Below are 23,538 nucleotides of genomic sequence, written 5' to 3' on the forward strand. Positions count from 1 at the left end.
CCAGCTATCGCCCAGGTTACTAGGAAAAGACCTACGCGACCCCGGTGACGGCAGCTGCGCGGGCGCCATGACGTCACGGGGCGTTGCGGCGGCGCAGGCGTAGCGCGTCACCGACGGCCTGGCAGCGGGCGGCTGCGAGGCGGACGCGTTTGGAGGGCGGTCGGGCTGTGGAGTCGGGATCTGCTTCTGGGGCATGAGCCGAGGGGACCACGCCGAGGCCACGAGGTGAGTCTGGCCGCGATGCGCCCCTGCACCCCAGCGCCGGCCCCGCGAGGGGCTCGCAGAGGAGGCTGCCCTAGCAAGACGGCTTCTCAGGCCCCGCCCCGGATTGTCCCGCCGCTAGCCCGGAAATAACAATCGGAGAAATGACCCATCGTATCTGGGAATTCGCGGCCAGGAATCGGGAAGCCGGGATTCCAGACTTGACCCTGCCGTTACTGTTAGCTTTAGGAACGAGTGGCTTTGGTTCTCTGGACTTTAGTTTCCCCGTATGATTTTTCCTGCCTTCCAGGTTGTTGCAGGTCAGCTGCGAAAATAGATAACAGCGTTCTGTGAACCCCCTGTTAATAAAGGGGGTTGTCGCCATTGCAAACCCAAAAGATTTTGATAGTCGCATGCCATCTTGATCTCATTACACTGTACCGTTCCTCAGAAGGCCCTGTGCTGCGCTGTCACAGATACTGTCTCATTTAAGCTTCTTTTTTTTTTTAATATTTTATTTATTTGACAGAGAGAAATCACAACTAGGCAGAGAGGCAGGCAGAGAGAGAGGAGGAAGCAGGCTCCCCGCGAAGCAGAGAGCCCGATGCGGGGCTCGATCCCAGAACCCTGGGATCATGACCTGAGCTGAAGGCAGAGGCTTTAACCCACTGAGCCATCCAGGTGCCCCTCATTTAAGCTTCTTAACGACCCGCGAGTTAGAGATAATCGTACTCATTCTAGAAAGGAAGAAGAAACAGAGGCTCCACGTGGAGCCTCATTCATTCATTCAGTAAATATTGAGCACCAGCCACGAGCCAGGCAGTATACTAAGTGTTGGGGATAGAACTATGGTCAGGATAGGCAGGGCCCTGCCCTGTAGAAGCTTACATTCTAGTGAGGGAAATAGAAAATGGAATAGGAAATAATATTGAATTGGCATTACATGTAAAGGAAAGGTGCCTTTGATAGAAACTAACAAGGAGCTCAACCCTTAGGGAAAGCTTTTCTGAGAAGACGTTTATTAAGCCATGCAATAACTGGGTACATAAACCAGAATTTGAATATAGATCTTTTGGCCCCATATCCTGTACTCTTGCCACTAAAACGTGGTACCTTCTGGTGCTATTAGGTAGTTGTTGGTATTGCTGTTTTCAGACGTGAGAAAATCAGAAGGTTCTATCATTGAAGCCTCATCTCAAATGTCACGTCCTGTAGAGAGGCCTTCCCTCTCCACTAATCCTGAAGTAGTCCAACCCCTATCTCACTGTCAGATTACCTTGCTTAATTGTGTTTGCAGCTGTCAGTAATTACATCTTGCTGATTTATTTTCATTTTCTTTTGTCCCACCCCTCTTCGAAATACAAGCATCCCTAGTGGGGACCTTGTTTGTTCACTGCTTTGTCCCCAGTGTCCAGACAGTGCCTAGAAATAGGAGCTCATTTTTTTTTGTTTGTTTATTAAATGAATGAGTGATCTGTAGGAAAATTGGAGGAAAAGGAAAGCAGGGAGAAGACAAAGTGTTTCTCCTCCTCTGTTTCCACTCCTGAGATTCTGTTTCTGTGTGTTTCACCTTTCTCTCAGGAGGAAAGAGCAATATCTATAGTTTATTCGTTTCTCTATTCAGCACATAGCCCTGGGCTTAGAAATTAGCAGTTGCTTATCAATGCATTGCTGAACAGATTGAGCATGGGAGTGAGAGAGAAAGAAGAAAACCCTCACACGTGGGGCTAGAGAACTTGTTCAACGAACAGTTACTTAGGGTCCACTGTGTGCCAGACTTCATAGGCTCTGCTGAGGTGAATAAGAGATAATGACATGTTCGGTATATGTCACCTGTTGTTTTTCAGACACAGTTCCTGCAGCACTGACCTCTGAGGCACATCTGCTTACATGACACATGGTTCCTGTGTGTATTTTAGTTCTGAAGTCTGGCTCAACCTGCCATCTTCCCAGCTCTTTTTTCTTTCTCTACCGCATTATACGTTTGTCAAAGCTTTATTTTACATCTGTCATCTCAGTTTTAGCCCTCTCAGCAACCTTAAGTTACAAGCAGGGCAAGGTTTAGTATGTAGAGATGAAGAAACAAACTTAAGAGAGAAGTGACTTCCAGTGGAAATGCCAAAATTTGAAACCAGGTCTTCTTAACACCCAGGTTTTTTCCCTTGCCTCTACTATCATAACCCTCATCCTCCTTTTTTGGCTGTGAGATGAGTCATTTCAGGATGAAAGACTAGGAATAATTTAACTAACTTTAATTGAAAGCTTCTTAACGCTTTGGGTGTGTTAACTCAGTAAATCCACACAACTTTTATTAGGTGTTGTTCCATTTCAGAGAGGTGGAAACAGGTAGAGACTGGCAGAGTAACTTGAGCAAGGTTACACAGCTAGTAAATGGGGCAACTGGAGTGACGAAGGAGGAGTTAGTTTCTTCTTCCGAGTCTCTCCCGTAATATTAAACGTGATAGTGAACATTTATTGATTGCTTGCTGCTGTTAGATGCAGTGTTTAATGATTTTTCATGCACTGTCTCTCATCTTCACAACAGCCCTGTAAGATAAGAACTGGCCTCGCCATTCCTAGTATGTATGAGGAAATGGAGGCCTAGAATGTTCAGGTTATTCACCAAGTCACACAACCCGCTTTCAAACCAAGTTCTGACTCCAATATGTACAGCTTTAAATTTCCTAGATGGCCTCTTCCATGAGCAAGACATGTATGCTGCTCTTTCCCCCCCATCTCCTCCTGTGCCATTAACACTCTTCTTTCTGGTGATTTCCAATACTTATTTTGGGGTGACGGTTTTTAAAGTGGAGTATCATGTGGTAATAGAAATAGAGCCTTTGGCCTCCTGCCCGGTCTGCCTCTGGCTTCAGAAGAGGAAAACTAGTTTCTGCACACAGAACCCCTCCCCTTTCACCTTAAATGGAAGCTTTTGCACTCTGGCTGCCAGAGGAGCTGTCCCAAGGGATCTGGTGCTGGGGCCCTGGTTGTGGAATGACTGGGGCCTTTGAAGAACTGGCCAGAGCTTGCCCTCCTTGAATAAATGTTTGTTGAATTGAATTTGAAGCCTCATGTTCACACAGTGTTGCTCCTCTCCTGCCTGAATGTTCCCATTTCCTTTAGTTTTTCATAGAGATTGATGGAAGCAGAAACTAAAACTCTTCCCCTGGAGAACGCATCCATCCTTTCAGAGGGTTCCCTGCAGGAAGGGCACCGGTTATGGATTGGCAACCTGGACCCCAAGATCACAGAGTGAGTCTGAGTCATCTTAAATCATTTCCTACCACACTGGGATGTTTGCACTGGTAATGTTCAGACGGCCCTTTTGTTTGTGTTTTAATTATCTTTGAAGGGTATGTGCTTTTGTTATTAACCTGTTATGCTCACATTTTTCTCACATTTGAACTCTTCTGCAAGAACATGGGCTTGGGTATGGTTTAAAACATATACCTCTTTTTTTTCTGTTGGCCAAAGATGTTCTCCCGTTTTCACCAATTTGAATTCTTGTACCCGGTGACTATAGCACATTATGTTCTAGAATGAGCCCACGGCATACTCTTATTCCTCAAAATGAAGGAACAAGCGGGAGAAGTCTCTGTACCTTCACAAACAGGTAATTCATATGAATTACAGGATTGTAATTCATATGAATTACAGGATTGTAATTCATATGAAGAAGCCATGGAACCATAGAAGGTCAGAGCTGGAAGGCATCTTAAAGATCACATCAGTCCCTTCAGTTTCCATTCAGTCATTAAATGATACGAATACTTGTTGTGTGCCAAGTGCCCATCTGTGCCAAGTGCCATGCTAGGCAGTGCTCAGATGTTTTAAATCTAAGGAACCTTGTCTTAAAGTAATCAGAACCTGTTTTTAAAATAAAAACTCAGAGCTGCTCTGATTAAAGGCTGGGGAGAGGTCCACCCAAAGCCTTTTGGCAACTGCTACCCTTTCTTCGGTGCTAAGTTAGTTATAGGAGTCCATGGAGCACACTTGAAAACCTCTGATATGATCCAGCTCTCTTACCCTACAATAAAGGAAACTGGGTCCTAAGACATGGAAGTACCTTACCCAGGATAACAAAAGCAGTTAAGTTGTCCTGACTCCCCGCTCTTTGTACTCTGGCCATTATAATGGAAAGCAGTTCCTTAGCAGAGTGAATTAAGGGGTTTTGTTCTTCTCCCTATTGCTCAGTAGATACAGGGCTCTGGTTGGTGGCAGGATCATTAAGGAGTGAATAGATCGGACTCTGAGGGATCAGTGCTTAAAGCAAACCTGGAGTATGCCATCAGTCCCAGAAGTCACTCCCTTTGGAATAGTGTTAAAGGTAGAATGAGAGGAGACAAGAGAATCCGCTTACTTGACTCAAGGATGAGAAGAGGTATATAGCGGGCTGGTATTGGGAGAAGGAAGGGGATGTGGACTAATGGGTCAGATCATAACAAAGTTTAGTTCTTTAATTCTGCTCAAGTTCAGATCAGCTAAATATAGATAACTTGGGGTCCCTCTTGGGAATTATGATGCCATTTAAGATATGTTGTCCCCATGTTATGTTACCTTGGTCACTGGGGCTCTGGAATATGAACTGTGCATTTATTTTGGTTCTCTTTGTGGTTCATGGCTTTGAGGATGAATGTGTGAATCAGCCAAGCCTCTCAATCATGTCTGTTGATCAGAGAAGCTGTTTCCATCACCTAAAACCTAAGCTGTGAAAGGATGCTCCCGAGGTGTTTTCCATTCCCACCTCTGCTCGTCTGAATGGAAATCTGGATGTGGAAACACCATTCATTGTTTCGGCTGCAGTTCACCATAATGAGGCTTGTTCTAATTGTGTCCTGCTGCTTGATAGGAAGGTTCAAATGGGCATCTGCCACCTCAGTTTATGTCATAAGTTGGAGTATATGAATGTTTTCTTCAGTTAGAGCATTATCAGGAACATTGAAACAACTTTCCTACTGGTATCTCTGCTCTTTTTATGTCAAGACAGAGGTGGTCATAACGTGCCGAACTGCAGATCAGGGCTTCGCAGGGTCTACCTGTGGCTTCCCCACCTCTGTGTCATCTGCAGTTTTGTTCACTGTTTTTTTTCTCTGGATTCCTTATGTTAAAACATTTTCTCTGCCAAATAAACTGATTTGTTAAATAGTAATAAATTTCTTTTTAAAGACACAGCTACCAGTCATAGCTATGGTTAGCATGAAATACTTACTCATGTTGATTTGTGTTCGTTATTTTGTGGTTGCAGTATTCACCATCTCATGGCTGTGCTAGCTGCCAAGAATACCTGTACGACCAAACAGGTCTCAGAGATTTAGCTTTAAGGGAGTAGTGATGTATTATTATTCGTGGAGGTAGCAGATCCCACACCCCTGTTCTTTTTATCCTATTCTGATTCCTCCCAATTATAGTACACTTCATATTTCTAACCAATAAGGTGAGAATGTTTAACTAATGATCTGCACATTTCTTCTAGCTCTGGTATTGTATTAGTTCCTCTTATTTAAACTCATAACATTCTTGTGAGTCAAGTAGAAGAGATAATATTTTCCTTGGATTTATTTTTAAGTAGGCTCCATACCCATCATGGAGCTCAATGCAAGACTTGAACTCACGACCCCGAGATCAAGACTTGAGATTAAGAGTCAGACACACTTGAGCAACTGAGCCACCCAGCTGCCCCTTTCCCTGTTCTATGGGACAGGAAGAGTTAAGTAGGTTGACTTAGTATACTGAAAAGTAGTTAATGATGGGACTAACTCCTGTCACCTAATTTAGTGCCCTTTGCACAGATATCTAATAGTCCACATAACAGAAAAATCATAACCTAAAGTATCCTATTTGAAATTTTAAAATGTAAGGACTTCTTTTAAGTTGTTGTGGGACTCAGTCTAACCATAGGATAAAAACAGTACCTCCATATACCATTGCTAGTGCCTGCAACAGAGAAGCCAAAAAAGTTAATGTCCTTAGACCTTGTCTGTTTTCCACACTGTGGTTTCCTCTGAAAGGATTAATGCTGGCTCTCTTTTTCAAACATTAAATGTGCTGCATAGAAAGCCAAATTGGTAGCCACTGCACAGCTCATAAGGAGAAATGAAGAGCAAGGGGTGCCTGGGTGGCTCTGGGTTAAAACCTCTGCCTTTGGCTCAGGTCATGATCTCAAGGTCCTGGGATCAAACCCTGCATCGGGCTCTCTGCTCAGCGGGGAGCCTGCTTCCTCCTCTCTCTTTGCCTGCCTCTCTGCCTATTAGTGATCTCTCTCTCTCTCTCTGTGTTAAATAAATAAAAATCTTAAAAAAAAAAAAATGGAAGAGCAAAGCCAGCAGAAATTCTAAAAGAAGGGGCATTCTAAGTAGAGGGTATAAGTAGAAGTAAGAAGGAGTGGGTGAGCAGAATATCAGGAGGACCTTTTTGACTAAAGGAGAGGTTGAATACTAAGTGATAGTGAAAACAGCAATTGGGTAGGTAGAATACTATCAGATTAAGACAGGGTCTTTAAAATTTACTCAGACAAGAAATTTGAATTTCTTGTGGAAGAGACTTGCTGAGGGTGTTTAACAGGGTACTGACAACACGAAAGTGCTGTTTTAGTGGGGAAATGAGACATCAGTATGTAGAGTGGGTTGGAGGAGCAAAGACTAACAACGAACGTTAGCTAGAAGAGACTGCCAGAAACTCGGCCTGTCTATCATCTAGGTAGAGACAGTGAACGTGGAAGTCGGTCTAAGAGATGGTATAAGAAATGAAGAACGTGATTGAAGAGCAGAGAATTGAGGATGACCCTGATGTTTCTTGCCTGAGAAATGAAGAATCGTGTCAACACTGACCGGTGGAATAGCTGGAAAGGGCATCTGTTTGTGGAGGGAGGTGGTTAGTGTGGGTTATACTAAGTAAACTTAAAGGCAGTGGAGAGCCATCCAGGGGGAAATGTCCTTCTGAAGTCAAGTTTCAGGGATGAACTAGAGCATGTGCGTGGATGTGTGAGAACAGTGTGTTTACCCCTAAAGAAACCCTGGTTTTCTCAACCTTTTCCTTCTTTTTCTATTATGATTCATGCTTCTTTTAATGCGTTGGTTTGCATAGATCAGCCTTTACTGTTTGCTACTTAAATTTGAAACCCAGTAACACTATTTAATAACATACAGAACAGAGAACATAAAGACCTAGCAAATAATAATTTCTGTAAGTTTATAAAAAAATTTTTCGCTAAAATTATGCATTTAAAACAGTCCTGTCATTTCCTTGACTTTCCATTGCCTGCCATCAAACTGAAATTCCCTAAGGACACCAGTGTCCTTCACAACCTGTCCCCTGCCTGCCTTTCAGCCTCATTGCTGAACTGCCCTACCCGCACTCTTTTTTCCAATGGAGCAGACTCTTTTTCACCTTTATGTCTTTGTACCTGATATTCACTAATAACCATGCCCCCTGCACAGTTGGGTCTCTTCATCTGTGTGCTCATGTACATATCTCTGTGTGCAAATACAGTGTTTTGCAATTTTTTTATTGCATGCATCGCTCCTCTAACCAGAATATGAGGTCCTTGAAGGCAGCAATGTAGTTGTTCAAGTACCTAAAACAGGTTTTGACAAGTAGTAGGTGTCTATTTTAACATCTGTGTGAATTAATTACTTCTGTGCCATTAGGCAGGAAGGCCATTTTCAAGACCCAATACGGAAAGCACTAAGTTGCAGAAATATGTTGGGACTGGTGTACTAGCTCCTGAAGCCGCAGGGCCCACGTTTTATTAAGCGAAGCAAGGCTCTGATGAGTAGTGAGCCCTCCCATACTTCAGCAACAGATGAAAGTGCTTGCAGATGTGAAAGCAAGATTCTTCAGGCTTTTTTCACTATCAGAGCTCACAGTCCTCATCTCCAGGAAGCAAAATAGTAAACATTTCATTCCTTTTGTTTCGGTGTTCCGATAATTTCAAGAAATTATCAAACAAGGAAAGAAATCCTGGAGAAGTTGAAAGACAGACCTAAGCAGATGTTCCTGGAATCTTAAGGTCGCACTCTTCGGGCAGAATGTATTTGTTAGCTTTTCAAAGAATAATCTGTCGGCATTTTTTTTTCTGAGTAAATTAAAATTCATTTACTAGGAAATGCCGATCGCCTTACCTTCCTGCTATTAAGCAGAATGGAGCTGATGAAAAGATGACCAGCCCACAGTAGCCCTTAGATTGTTTTTTAGAAAAATGGGTTTGACCCACCATTCATGGCAACTAGCACATGGGCATAGTAAGTGGCAGATGTAGCTGTGAGTTAAAGACCCAGGGGAGGGGCACCTGGCCAGCTTAGTCAGTGGAGCGTGCAACTCTTGATGGCAGGGTCATGAGTTCGAGCCCTAAATTGGACGTAGCGATTACTTTAATTAATTAATTAATTAGGGCACAGAGATTAATTAATTAGACATCCAGGGGAGACTCTTCCAGCCCATCTGTCTGTGCCTTTGAGAGGTTCACCCTTACTGTATGCCTAATCAAAAATCAAGTAAAACCAGAAATTTGCACTTGAGGTATCTCTCTTTCCCCTGAAGAATCACCTCCTACAGCCTCACTAGCAGCTGAAGTCTCCTGATGGGAGTTGAGAATTTAAAATATAGGGGGTTATGGTGGTTTTCCCTTTCAAAACCGGTCTAAAGACCAGATTAACGTCCACAGTATGCCTTGGGGTCCTTGTATCCTGCCCCAGTGCAAGACCTGTACTATGTCTCCCTTGCTCCACTGTCAGGCACCTGATCCAGGACAGTGCGCTTGCTTGTTGAAGTGCATTTGTGTGAGATTCGATGTATATTGCTTATGATCCACTTCATATCTTTCTGCCTCCCAGAGGAGATTCTTACTCAAGAATAAAATCTTGATGAGTTTCTCCTAGAAAACAATGTGAATATAAATGTGGCTGTAACGACAGCTTTACTGACTCCCTGTGGGGTAGAATTCCCAGTAATAACAGATTTAGCATGTGGGCTGATACCTTTTTAGTATCACAGGGACAGCATTGTTTAGAGAAAGCCTTGACTCCATTTGAATAGTGTGGAGGATGCCAGGAGGAAGGCCAAAGGAAAAGGAAACGGGAGAGCTGTTGGTTTGTCTCACCCTTACATCAGATGACAGGAAGTCGGAATTGAGATTGGCCACAGCAACCTGTTAAGGCCACATCTGTTTGAATAACTTAAAAGCTCTATAGAAACCAAATAAGTTTTAGAGAAAGGAATCCAAGAGAGGACGAGGGGTGGAATGGCAAATAAGAGCTAGAGGTAAACCTCCTGCCTGGAAAAAAATTCTTCTTGGGCCATCCCGATTCTTTAATCGATTGTGCTCCGAAGTGTAAGCTGCGTTGAAGCAACTGAGGTGGCTTAGTTACCCACAACTGGGTGATTTATAGGACTGGCCAGGTTCCCCTGCCCTCCGGGAGACCAGCCTCCAGCACATTGTGGTTCCGCATTGTCCCTAACGTTCAGTCACATCAGGGATCGAAACTCACAGGCACTTATGGAAACGCCACTAGCTGTGGTTTGGTTTTTGGCAGAGCTTCTCACAAGTGCAATTTGGAGCTAATGATTAATTATGGAATGTATTACAGAAGTCTTCCAGAGTTGTTTTTCTGTTTGTGTGAGTGTGTATGTGTTTACTACTTTATGTATTTTTGAGATAGGGTATGTTTTGGCATTTGGAGTATGGGTATATGTTCCTGATGGAGTTGTAGTTATTCACAAGTACTAGTTCATTGCCAAGAAATTAAAAATAAATAAATCAACACTGTTTTTGAGCTTTTCTCCAAAAGAAAAGCAAATGGTGCTTGTGGGCCAGACAGCTGTTTGTTAGGTGTGGCTTTTGTTTGGTATTTTTGTGCTGGACAGACGCATAGCCATAACAGTTCGAGTTCCCATTCCAAAGAGAGGCAAACACGTCTTTTTGCCAAATAAACTAACGCAGCAGTTTGGAAAAAGGCAGGGGGCAGGGGTGTGAGTTTTCCCCCCACCCAGGGTAAATTATCTCCTGCTTTTATCTCACGCTTGAGCCCGAGTGGCTGTCCCAGTGCCCAGAGTGTGCTCACGGGCTGTGCTTTCTCTACAGATACCACCTCCTCAAGCTCCTCCAGAAGTTCGGCACGGTCAAGCAGTTCGACTTCCTCTTCCACAAGTCAGGTGCATTGGAGGGGCAGCCTCGCGGGTACTGTTTCGTGAACTTTGAAACGAAGCAGGTAATGAAACCTCTCCCCTTTCATGGTGTTTCTTATACTCCCCCGCTTCGTGCTGCATCTCTCTCGACTGCTCAGAATAGCAGTGCCTTGCGGGCAGGAGCCGGGTCACATTCCTCTCTGTGTGCCTTGCCATGCATCCTGGAGGAGACCCTCGGTATACGAAGAAGTGAACAGCTTTCAAGATCTCCCCTGCCCAGGCTCCCGGTCTCAGGCGGCTGACCTACTTTTCTGACCAGATGCTTTGGGGTGCCCACATTAAGCTCATGGACATCCTCCTCCCTGTTCTAGTTTGTTTGTTCCTTTCGTGGCAGGCCAACAAAGCCTCCTTTTCTTTCAATAGTTTTGCCCCGTGGTGCAGAAACCCTCCCTGTGTGTGGTGAGCCACCCACAAACTCTTTTATTTTGATTTCTTAAAAATGTACCCTTCTTCTCAGTGTCTCAGAACAACTGCATACGGATTGGAATATATAGGAAGGAGGAGAGCTTTCAGCTTCAACCATGCTATGTATGTGTATCTTCTTGCAGTAAAATTAAATCTATCTGCTGGGTGGACACGCCTTGATAAAGAAATTGAATTTGAATGTTATTAAGTACAGACATACTGTTTAATATCCTCTATAACTTTATTAGTCACGTGGAAAGACTTTGCCTAGTTATTGTTGCATTAATAATCTATTTGGATGTTTTTCTTGTTATAAAAGTAATATAAGTTGTGGATGAAAATACAGATCAGTGACTTCCCTTAATCAGCCCAATACCCAAAAATAATCACTGTTAATATTTAGTTCTAGATCTTTCTTTATATTCACACGTGCACACACACGTACGGCTTAGAGCACAGAAAGATTACACCATCCTGTTTACCACTCAAAGTATATTAAAAATTTTCTGTCCTCTAGTACACATCCAGATAACTTTCTATATCGTGATACTGTATATCCAGATACTGTATATCCAGATAACTTTGTGTATCGTGATACTGTGGTTTCACCAGTGTGACTACATATTTGTAAAACTTCACTGATAGAACTTTAGTATACACATTTTGTTATATATAACTTAGACCTCAATTTAAAAATGAATCAACATCGGACACCTAGGTGGCTCAGTTGGTTAAGCGACTGCCTTCGGCTCAGGTCATGATTCTGGAGTCCCAGGATCGAGTCCCACATCAGGCTCCTTGCTTGGCAGGCAGTCTGCTTCTTCCGCTGACCCTCCCCCTTCTCATGCTCTCTTTCTCTCTCTCTCTCCTTCTCTTCCTCTCAAATAAATAAGTAAAATCTTTTTAAAAAATTTTTTAAAATGAGCCAACATCATTTTTGATGACCGTGCAATATTTCATCATAGGACTATATAATAAGTTATTTGACTAGTCCCTGATTGTTAGCTATTTAGGTGGTCCCCCATGGCTCACAAGTGTAAACTGTGTTAGTGAATATCTGCATCCCTCTGATTATGTTCACACATACGTATATCCATGGAAATGGAGAGGCATCAACAAAGGCCTTGCATACTTCTGGATACGGCTGCCAGTTGCCTTCAAGCGATGATGTGTCACGATGTTCTGAGACTGTATGAGAGTGTCATTTGTCTTTATCTGTGCTGGGGATTCTTTCAGTTTCCTCTAACTTTTGCAAATGAGATTGGCACTGACGGATACATTGCTGTTCTAAATGGGGGAACTGGAAGGATGCTGTGTGTGCTTAGCACTTTTGAATAATTTGTTCTTCACTAATGATAGAGTGTGATTTAGCAGATAGCTAAAGTCAGTGGTCATGCTGGGCTAGATGTGGGTTTTAAAACACTGGATTATAAGTCACAAAGCCTAGCTTCTGCTGCTGGCTCTTTGATTCATCAACTTGGGGCACATCTCTTAACCTCTTTTGGCCTCAGTTTTCATTTAAAAATCGGGATTTAAAATACCTTCCTTACCTTCCAGGACGTTGAGAGAACAGATAAGGGAATATAGGAAAGTACCATTGGCCTTTAATCATGCTGTTACACACATGAACTCTGAAGTGACAGATAGAGATTGGAAATTGTTTTGGGAAACATTTATCCCCTTGCTGGCATCTTACGACTGCTAATGCTATAGAATCAGTAGAGAGTACCACGTAAATTCTAATCAACTAGATGAAACTTAAAAGAAGGGTAAAACATCTCTTATCTGTCTCTGTGACTGCTAAGCAAGGATGTCAGTGACTATCCAGTGGCTGACACCTAATGAGTACTCAGGTACTTGTTGAATGTCATGCTGGCCAGCTCCGGAGGGATGAGAGGATCACCGGTAACACCAGACTGGGAAATCTGCCGCTGTCACACTGCAGTCTCAGATAGGTTCATCTTATTCCTCTTCCTGTTCCTTCGGGGCTTCTTCACCTGCTGATAAACGTGGGTTATGCTTGGCCGAATGCCTCTTAGATACAAATGGAGCCGAGAAGGTTTGGCAGGATGGAAAAGTACGACCAGGCTTCCTGGGAATGTCCTAGAGTGACTCTTACCCAGCTTCAGGAATTCCTTTTAACCTTGTTGCTCCTCTATGTGATAGGGAAAGGGTCAGGGAACTTTTGGCTCCAAAAGCCAGGTGCGTAGATTGGCTCACACAAATACCTTGCTCACAGGCTCTTTGACTCACTCCTGCTTTTTCCGGCCTGGTTTCCTTCACTCCCATATCGTTTGAAGCCGTTACTGTTTCTCGCTTTGGATCCAGAGTATAAGCCCTAGTCTCGGGTATAGTTCCAAGGTCTCTGAAGGGAAGTAAATTTGTTAGCATGGTAGGTCCTGACAGAAGTGTATAGAAAGGTATCACCTAGTGAGAACAATCTGGTAACATTGCTTGATTGAGCGCTAGTCGTATTACCCATATTTTATAGGTGAAGAAGCTAATACTCACAGAGATTAAGGGACCATTACACTGGCAGTAAGCAACAGCCACCGTTTTTGTTTGACTGACTTTACAAAACTCATGCCCTTTCTGTTATTCTGCCTTTTTTCTTTATTGTACACCCTCTGCGAGCTGTTTATCAAAGGCAGTCTGGTTAAGATTGCAGCCATCAAAGCTGGTGCGGCCCTGTGAGATACATACAGCTAATTAGGCATTTGAATTTTTGGCTAACATCCATCCCTTTCCCGGACAGGAGGCAGAACAAGCCATCCAGTGTCTCAATGGCAAGCTGGCTCTGTCCAAGAAGCTGGTGGTGCGGTGGGCTCACGCGCAAGTGAAGGTAAGTCTGCTGGGCTGGAAAGATAGCACCAAGCTCACCCGAACTGAGTTTTCCAGAAGATAGCTGTCCACTTTACCAATTTGCATCCCAGCCTCTTCACATCTGGAGCAGGCATACGTTGGTCTCCTACTTGTATTTACCATGTGTGTTGCCAGATTTTTCTTTTGAGAAACATCTCAGGAGGGATTAAGTTCCTGCATTGTTTCTCTCCACATACCCACAGATTCTGTTTTTGATTGATTTTTCCATGTGGCTGATGTGTATACTCAGACCTCTATCATGTTTTTGGTGGGGGATGTTCTTTGGAGGAAAGAAATGTATTTATTTTTAAAATTAGTTGCCTTCGGCATTATTAGACTCTCCCCAGCCTCTCAGTTCTGTGGAGAGTTTGAATATGTTTATCGTAAATGCTTGAGAAATGGGGAGTTTGTAGGAGTGCTTAAAGCACCGGCATCTCATGACTCCAGGGAGTTTGAGTGTTACTTGTGGGACTTTGCGGTCTGAATTGTCTCCAGAGCCCAAGAAGTGGCCAGTCACCTTGTTCATCTTACAGCTGGTCTCTTGGGAGACTGCACCGGAAAAGATAGGACCATTTAAAAAAAAAAAAAGAATGGCATCTGTTTCACCTGGGCCAAAGGTGCACAAGTCTGGGGACTGGAATGATCCCAAGAATTGATTCTCTTCCTTTACGGTAGGGTCTTGACTGACCTGCTATAAAGAGATTTGGGGCAATGGAGACTGGAGCTTCAGTCTTTAGCTACAGGAGCATGAAGCACTCGTGCTCAGGGTCCAGCGTGAAAAACAGCTGACAGGTTGGGTCCTTAGGAGGGTCTCAGGTCATCACGGAGCCTTCTCAATTTCTAGGACATGCTGCCTTCAAAATAGAAACAACAGAGAATTGCCAAATGCTTTTTTACTCAAAAGAAAATCAAGTCTCATTTGCCAGACTGGCTTTCGTTTTCTCATTCTGTGTCTCATTGAAGAGACACGTAACAGAAATCATCCTTGTTTCTGTCTTTCGTTTGAGATCTTGATACCTTGTGGTTCTCTTCTCCTACAAGTCTTTTTGACCGCAGGCTCCTGATTACTCTTTAGTATTTAATTGACTTTTTATAAGAGGTGTATAATTATCTGACATCAAATTAAATTGCCCTTTTTTTGTAGGATGTTTTCTCTATCAGTGGCTGAAAGCTGTTACTACTTTGCTTCTCTAGTCAGGCCTGTTGAGAGTTGAATGTTATGCTTGGTACTTTGCAAAAGTCTAGCCAAATTTTTAAGTGTTTTGAATAAAACAAAGTAAGTACTGTAAGAGGTGATATGTGACAGTTAAAACAAGGGTGTAGGAGGGCAATCGTATTGTGTATTTATACCATCTGTGAATTTGAAAGACGAAGTTCTTTCCCTACCAAATAAGGAAGACTAGTGGCTAGAAGGGAAGCTTCTTCTAAACTTCTTTTTCTAAATTTATAGCTTTTAGGCCAAAACCGTGTGAAGTTTTGCATTAACTCTAAATGTAAAGCAGTTCTCAGATGGTCTAGAAATACGCCCGTGATACACTGGTGGGGTTAGAGTTTCTGAACTTAGGCACTACAGTAAAGGACTGATTTTGCTCACCCAAGTGGTTTCCCTTTTTCTTTCAGAGATATGACCATAACAAGAATGATAAGATCCTTCCTATCAGTCTTGAGCCATCCTCAAGCACTGAGCCCACTCAGTCTAACCTAAGGTAAGACGATGTGCTACAGAAAGACACAAGTATTCAAGAGCATGAGCCCCTTCTTCACTCGAAGCCTTTTTTCATACTTCAGTGACTCTTTAGACTCTGAATTCAGGATAGAATGTACTGACTTTTGACGTGTTGAGAGATGTGTTCAGTTAATCTCCAGAATGCGTACATATCCTCCCTTGTATACCCCTAAGATCCCGTACTTGCAGAGTTCATGCACTCAGAAAAGGCTGGATGGACCTGCCACATAGCCAGTGCGCTAGGCGCTGGAAACAAAGGTATGTCAGACAGCCCTTACCCTGAAAGAAGCCTTTTCATGAGGCCTGAAGTCTCATTGGCGTTTGTCATTGTCCACTACTTCCTCTCCGGCTGTGAGTTCCTTTACCCGGAGTGCCTTCAGTCTCTGTGCTGGCTTCGGTGACAGCAGCAGTGTTGCTTCCAGTGTGCACACGTTGTCAGTTACTTCTTCGGAGTTAATTCAGAACAGAAGGAACAAAGGCCTGGGTGGAGAAAGGGGAAGTTAAGTGGATGGTTGAGCAGAAGTAGAGGGTTTTGGGGTTTTGTGGGTTTTTTTCCCCCTGCGTTGTAGCCTAGGGAGAAATTTTAACAATAGCAACATCCAGGATTTATTGAAGTTACTCTAAAGCAGGCTCTGGGCTGAACACGTCACATGCCATATGTCATTTAACTATAAAAATTCTGGTAAAAGTACTGTAATAGTCATCTTTTACCTCTAAGGAAGCTGACGCTTAGCAAGAAACTATCTTGGCCAAGACCACACAGGTAGCAAATAGTAGATTCCAGATTCAAAGCCAGGCCTCCTAGACTACAAAAGTCAGTCTTTGACTTACTACTTCAAAGAAACTTCATGCGGCAAACGCAGGGATACAGTCCTGAAGCCTATTCCAAAGGAGGGAAAGCAGATACGTGAAGGAGCATCCGTGTCCTGAAAGGGTTAGAAATCAGCACACAGTCACAAAGTCAGGAAAACGATGCCTATTTGGATGGAGAACCAGACAGCAAACAACCTTTCTTGTGTATTTTCTGCACCAAATGAAACAGATTTTTGAGCATCTCATTAAGCTGCAGGGAAGGGTGACCCTGAAATGTTTTCAGCAGTGACAAAGTTAATAAAGTAAAATTAATTTTATAGTTGGTAGTTTAATATCATTGATTAATTTTTATAATACTTACTAAAATATTGGACTTAATATTTGATAAAGTATTATATATCATATATTATAAACTTACTAAATTTAGTGTTTATAGTAAATATTAAATGTAATAGTTAATATCATTGATTTCTTAATTTTGTTCTCTTTTACTATTTTCTACTCCCAGAAATTAAAAAAAAAAAAATGACTTTTGTAGATTCACTGGGAACCATATCACCTCTGTGATCACAGATTTTAGAAATCTGACTCCTGCTGGGAAGAGACCATTGCATTTATGCTTGGAGCTCTACACATTACAATGATGTGTCTTTAGTTTTCTTTTCAGTGTTTGCACTTATATTAGGCAGTCTAGTGTTTTACATTTATTTTGTAATCCAGAGAACCTCAGCTTACGTCTTTGTATTAGCATCTATACCTAATTAGAGAAAGCTGTTTTTCATGACTCCTACAGAATAGCAGCTGGCAGTCCCGCTGATGGAGGAGGTGCTGGAATGCATCTTGGTAATACCTCGGTGTTCCTTCTAATTGTAATGTAGGTGGTTGACTCTGCACTGGCCGTGTAAAGTTAGGAGTGTGTGCAGCAGGTGCACACTTTCTGAGGATCTCTAAAAGGCCATTGTAACGTTCCCTTCCAAGTTTCTCTCCCTGTCTGTAGACCACTGACAGCATCGAGAATGGAAGGTCACAGAATACTCACTGCCTGAGGGCTTTGCATTCTGGTCCCGGGATGGAGGGAATTCCTCCCAACTGTGCAGTGTCTCATCACCCCTTCTCTCTAATTCAGGTGCTCAGCTCCCAGCCTGATGGAGAGGAAAGAGCAAGGGATTTGGTGATAATATACCAGGCTTGAATCCTGGCTGTGCCTTGCTGTTATCTGTGTGAACCCAGGGCAGATGACTCCCTCTCTGCATGTGTTTCTTTATCTGTAAAGTGTGGATCTTGTCACAAGGACTAGAAACAATATAGGTGAAATTCTGGGCCCAGTGCCTGGTTCTTTGTATGCACTCCATAAATGATTGTATCTAGAAACACCTATTTGTTAGTAAAAAAAGATTTTGTAGGACTTCCGGGGTGTGTTTTCCATCATTATTCAGTGATTCAAAAAGTGGGGCAGTGTAGTAGTTCATAGCCTTGAGTCTCAGCTCTCCCACTTACTGGCTGCGTAATACTGGGCAGGCTGACCTTCCTGTGCCTCGGTCTTTCATCTGCAAAATGAGGAGCGTGACCTACGTTATAGTGTTGTTTTCAGTCCTATACGAATGATTTGTTTTTTTAATTGTGGCAAAAGACACATAAAATAGCATTTACCATCTTAATCCATTTTGGGTGTACAGTTCAGTGGTACCGAATATATCCGTAGTGTTGTACAACTGTTACCACCATCCTTCTCCATCATTCTTTTCATCTTGCAGAACTGCCACTCTATGCCCATTAAATAACTTCCCCTTCTCGCCTCTTCCAAGCCCCTGGAACCCCCGCTCCACTTCGTGTCTATGATTTTGACTAGTCTAAGTACCTTAGACAAGTAGAATCATCCAGTATTTGGTCTTTTTGTGACTGGCTTGTTTCCCTTAGCATAACGCCCTCAAGGTTCATCCAATGTTGTAGCATATGTCAGAATTCCCTTCCTCTGTAAAAGCCCAATAATTTTCCAGGATATGATACGATACCACATTTTGCTTACCCATTCATACATTAGTGAACACTTGGGTTGCTTCTACATTTTAACCATTGTGGCTAATGCTGCTGTGAACACACGAGTGTACAACATCTCTTCCAGACCCCACTTTCAGTCTCTACATGAATTATTTGAGTGCCCACTATCTGCCTAGTACTAAGATGTCAGACAGTCTTTGTGTCTGAGGATTAAATGTAGCCACATGTGAAGTTCCTAACGGTGTCTGAGTCTTTAGTAAAAATTTAATAGATGGTATAGGTTTGATCTCTTTCTTAAAATGTTACTTGGGTGTGTGTTTTACGTGACATATTTGCATATTCATATTTGAGTTACCGTGTTGCTTCTGTGATATGCATAAAAGGCACAAGGAAGATGAGATGCACACGTATTCCTGAGTGCACCCAGGCCCACTCTGATCCTCTGCTGTCCTTTTTCCAGTGTCACTGCAAAGATAAAAGCCATTGAAGCAAAGCTGAAAATGATGGCAGAAAATCCTGATGCAGAGTATCCAGCAGCACCTGTTTATTCCTACTTTAAGCCTCCGGATAAAAAAAGGACTACTCCTTATTCTAGAACAGCTTGGAAATCTCGAAGATGATGGTTATGAATTATTGCGGCAGCAAAAGCAAATTGGTCTCCACACCTGAAATCCTCTGCCTTTGTACTTTGTCGATGTGAATGGTACTACCCAACAGAGCACAATCACATGTTAACGTTTGGTAACGTAACATTTTTGGATGTTCTCATAGATGTTTCTTCCCTGAAGTATGTGTGGAATTGAGCATCATCCAGAATAAATAGGATTGTATCCAAAATTGTGATTTGAACACTGGGATGCTCTGGTTGGCTGTTTTGTTTGGATTTGTAACTCCAGAAACATATAGTATGCCAGAGAAAAAGGCAAACATAAGAAATGTTTATTATTTAAATAAGGAAACTGAAGTTATTAACGTCCATCTTTCAAAAAAAAAAAAGCGTTTGTCTATGCTCAAATGTCTTTGCAACATAAAGAAAAAGTAAGAGGGAGGGAAATAAGAGATTTTGAATCATGTCGAGAACTATTGTTCCGGGATTTATTATGGAAATCCCTTCAACTGGACTAAAAAAGAAAAAGTTCTTGGCAAAAGGGAGCTGATTCTTTGAGCATATATTGTAGTAATCTGTTTAAGAATTATGGTTACTGTTTCAAAATCCCAGTTAGGAAAACATGGTGTATATCTTAACATTGTCTGCATCAACAAAACTGTAGATTCAGATTTAGCATTTTATACCACAACAGAAGTTCTCTTTGGAAATCCAGTCTTTATTCTATAGTGATCATTTTTTTAAAAATCAATAATCCTGCCTTCTATAATACCAAATGTTGTTATTAACGTGGGATTTTTAAAATTGCACTTACTGCATGAGATTGTTTTTTACAGCATGAGAATGTTCTATTTGGAATTGTATCATGGTCAATCTAAATAGAAAAAGCAAAATTTCTTGGAAAATTTAATCGTTGCTATATTGATCTCTGTCAAGCATACTATTTATTAATGATTATGTAAGGGGGTGTGTCGAAGAAATTGAACTGTCTTGTGCAGCTTGAGGGGGGGACACGCGGTGGACACAGAAAGTCAGTGGAGCAGGCCCTGGTCTGGTGCCACCATTGTAAAATGACCGACCTCCTGTTTTCTGTAGTTCTTAAAGGCTTGAAAGACTGCATGACTTTCAAATGACTCGTCCTTCATAGAACATACTTCTGCCCAGATACGTTTTGCCAGTTGGAATATCTTAACTATAAGAACAGAGGAAGAACAATAAATCGGCAGATGGGGGAGCACATTTCTGTCAGCAATTTGGGTGATTTTGGTGCCTGGTTGACAGGCTGTTTCACGGGGCAGTGCCCTTGCTTCTTGACCAGGTAAATCATTCTGAGAACGAGGCGCCATTCTTAGTGATTACAGACACCTTACCATGATCGCTGCTCGCAAGAGGAAGCTTTCATGTTAGGAATTCAAGTTTTCCTCTGAGCATAAGTGAGTTGACGACATTTGAACCAAATCTTGAGCATAGTGAGGATTCAGAGTTCACAGAACCGGTTCAGAGAAGTTTTCATCCCCTTTCCCAAGGTAAATCTTTTTAGATATCTTTAGCTATTAAATACTTTCTGCATTTATTAGCTCTGTTTATGATGCAAGTAACTCTCCTTCCATTTGAGGGATAGTTCAGGGAGATGGGAGCAATAATCTCCCATTTTTCTGGTGACTTCTTAAGAGTACAGAATTCACCATTTTATCCTTACTTCCTCAAAGGGTATGGTGGAATAGGACTTACTTAATGCAAAATAGTCTCTATTTTTAATAGGAACCTAGAAAATACTTAACTTTGAATTATCTAGAATTGTTTCCTTTAGAAACCAGAGCTATTTATTTGTATTTAAAGCAATGTTTATTATTTGTACGGATTCTTAATTCCTCTGTGTGAATAAATGCAAGACAGTGTCTGTGCGGTTGTGTCTTCTCTCGTTTATTTTCTGGACTAAAGACTACAGTTCTCTGGCAGGCTCATTTCCCCTCAGGACTTGAGCTGGCATGTCCAGGCGGGGTGCTTTTTCTAAGTGCCTTCTCTGTAGAAGGCTCTGGCTAGAGGCGACCTCAGACCCCTCTCTCCGCACACTATGCCTGCCTACTTCTGTTGTCAGAGACGAGAAAGAGACTAGTCGTTCCCACAGCAAACCCAACCATTTGAAAAGAAGCCGTAAGTGGAAGTTCGTGAAAGTATCACACTATGTTTGGTCCTTCTTCTAGAGTAGAGGTTTCAAAGAATAAATGTGTGTGTCATAAGTATGCTGAAAGCAGCCTGGTGAAAGGTTTGTAAAATACCAGTGTTGGGGCACCTGAGTGGCTCAGTGGCTTAAGCCTCTGCCTTCAGCTCAGGTCATGATCTCAGGGTCCTGGGATCGAGCCCCACATTGGGCTCTCTGCTCAGTAGGGAGCCTGCTTCCTGCCCCCCCTCCCCGCTCCCACCTGTCTCTGCCTACCTGTGATCTCTCTCTCTCTCTCTCTGTCGCTCACTCTCTCTGTCAAATAAATAAAAATAAAAATAAAAAAAATACCAGTGTTAACTTGGTTGATTGACTCACTGTTTGAAATTACGGGAGGGGGAGCGCCTGGGTGGCTCAGGTGGTTAGGCATCTGGCTTCGGCTGGTCATGATCTCAAGGTCCTGGGATGGAAGTCTGCGTCGGGCTCCCTGCTCAGTGGGGAGTCTGCTTCTCCCTCTCCCTTTGTCCCTCTCCCTGGCTCATGCTCTCTCTCTCTCTCTCTCTCTCTCTCTCTTTCCCTCTGCATTCTCTTAATAAATAAAATCTTGAAATTACAAGAGTGAAGAATTGAGGGAAATATTCAGGAAGGAGGTATAAGCTGTATCTGTAATCTCAGCTGTTTTGTCAGATGCAAAATGTAACCCTACCCAGTGGACATTCCATAACTGGCATCTTCCTGTTGGGTAAAAGGATCACATGAGGAAAGGTTTTTCAAAGCATGTTGAGAATAAGAGTTGTAAACCAAATATTCCAGAGCTCCATCCCCTGTTTATTAAGTTACATACATTTGTTTTCTGAATCAGCAAATTTTTTTTTTAATACTTGTATAAAAGGAACAAGATTAAGTCTTGCCTTATAAATTGAATGTTCAGTATTTCCTATGTGTAATCATTATGTTCCTAAAATACAGTTTGATGCCGGAGTGCCTGGCTGGCCCTGTCAGTTCAGCCTCCAACTCTTGGTTTTGGCTCGGGTCATGATCTCGGGCTTATGACCCCTCAGGGGGCAGTCTGCTTGATATTCTCTCTCTCTCTCCCTCTGTCCTCCCCCTGCTCTCTCTCTCTCTCTCTCAAATAAATCCTAAAATAGTATTTGATACCATCATATTTATCCTTGATGTCTTTCTCCCCTGCTCCTGTCCTATCAACTATACCTTCAAAATCCATCTTGAATCCAACCACTTAGCACGCCCAACACCACTGTTTTTTTGCTCAAGCCATTGTCATCTCTTGCATGGAGTCCTGCAGTGCCTTCCGGATGATCTCCCTGCCTCCCCTAGGGCCCCGTTAGGGTCCGTTTTCCACGCAGTCGGCCAAAACGACCCATTTAAAAATCTGAGCATGTCATGCCTGTCTGAGTGGCTTTGCATCACACCTAGAATAAAATGCAGAGACCTGCCAAGGCCTGAATGGCCTGACCCTGACCACCTGTCTGTCCTTAGGGCCTACTGTTACCGCCTTTGTTCACTGCTCCAGCCACACTGGCCTTGGTGTTTCTTGAATACAAGGGAGCCCCAACCCCAAGGCCTTTGCATCAGCTGTCCCTTAGAGTTCACCGCCTCATCTGTTCGTGTCTCCTTTCAAACATCAATGATCAAGAGGCCACCTGACCTCCCTTTCTAAAGTCACAGCTCTGTCACTTCCCAATCCTCCCCCTTCCTCATTTTTTTAACAGCATTTATTGCTACCCAATTTTAGATACCAATTTATTTCATCTTTTTTTTCTCATTAGAATGTAAGTTCCATGTGAGCAGGAACTTTCACTCACTGCTCTATGCCCAACATTTAAAACAATGTGTGGTATATGTAAGCGATGCTCAGTAAATAGTTGGTGATGAAAAATCAAAGTGTGGTACTTGGGAGATGAAGGGCCTTGAGAGGCTGACCCACATGTTCTCCCATGGGCCCAGATGGGGAAAAAAAATAAATAAATAACCCCAGAGAGAAAAAGGGCCTTGGCTAGGATCACACAGTTAATGGGAGAGCACCAGGTAGAACCCAGTCCTGCAAACACTAAAGTTTGGTATTTGTTACACAGGCAAGCTGGCATGTCCCTTCACTCTATGTGGCCCTCAAAGCTAAGAATGACTTGTGCACTTTTAAACATGGAGGAAAGAGAAGAACACCATTTTGTGCCCCATGAGAAATACATGAATTTTGAATTTCAGTGTCTGTAACAAATGTTTCTTGGAACATAGCGACATGCACTCAGGTCTGGCTGTTTTCCCATGACAGCGGTAGAAGGAGGTGTGGTGAGCACTTTCAGTTCCTCATCACATCTTTTGGGATAGAGACCTGGCTGTCCATGCCTAGTACCATCCCTGCACTGAAGAAAAATGGCATGGGTACAGACGAGATGCCCTCCTTGTACACATGAGGAAACTAAGACCCAGAGAACTTTGGCATCAGGTATGCCCTGAGCCAGACTCGTAGCCCAGGTGAACAGGCTTGTCAGGATCCAGTTCAAGCAACAAACACTACTCCAACTGCCTTATGGTAGAAATTTATTTGGCTCACGCAACCCA

General features: G+C 42.8%; 2 protein-coding genes across 4 annotated transcripts in view; one reads left to right on the plus strand and one right to left on the minus strand.

The window, feature by feature from the left end:
- Window positions 1-195, minus strand: part of MRRF (mitochondrial ribosome recycling factor) — a 54,918-nt gene extending 54,723 nt beyond the window's left edge. For 2 of the 3 annotated variants that reach the window (XM_046022664.1, XM_046022663.1), the window contains exon 1: window positions 2-195. In XM_046022664.1, coding sequence (XP_045878620.1) covers window positions 2-195 — 194 coding nt within the window. The remainder of the gene's footprint in view (window position 1) is intronic. The other variant, XM_046022667.1, reaches the window with a different exon arrangement.
- RBM18 (RNA binding motif protein 18) lies at window positions 97-20,694 on the plus strand. The gene is made up of 6 exons (XM_046022668.1): window positions 97-225; window positions 3,325-3,453; window positions 10,280-10,406; window positions 13,544-13,630; window positions 15,271-15,356; window positions 18,648-20,694. The coding sequence occupies exons 2-6, from the start codon at window positions 3,341-3,343 to the stop codon at window positions 18,805-18,807; spliced, it is 573 nt and encodes a 190-aa protein (XP_045878624.1). The 5' UTR covers window positions 97-225; window positions 3,325-3,340; the 3' UTR covers window positions 18,808-20,694.
- The last annotated feature ends 2,844 nt before the right edge of the window (window positions 20,695-23,538 follow it).

This window comes from Meles meles, chromosome 11 (genome assembly GCF_922984935.1).
Source record: "Meles meles chromosome 11, mMelMel3.1 paternal haplotype, whole genome shotgun sequence".
In the NCBI taxonomy this organism is placed as follows: Eukaryota; Metazoa; Chordata; class Mammalia; order Carnivora; family Mustelidae; genus Meles; species Meles meles.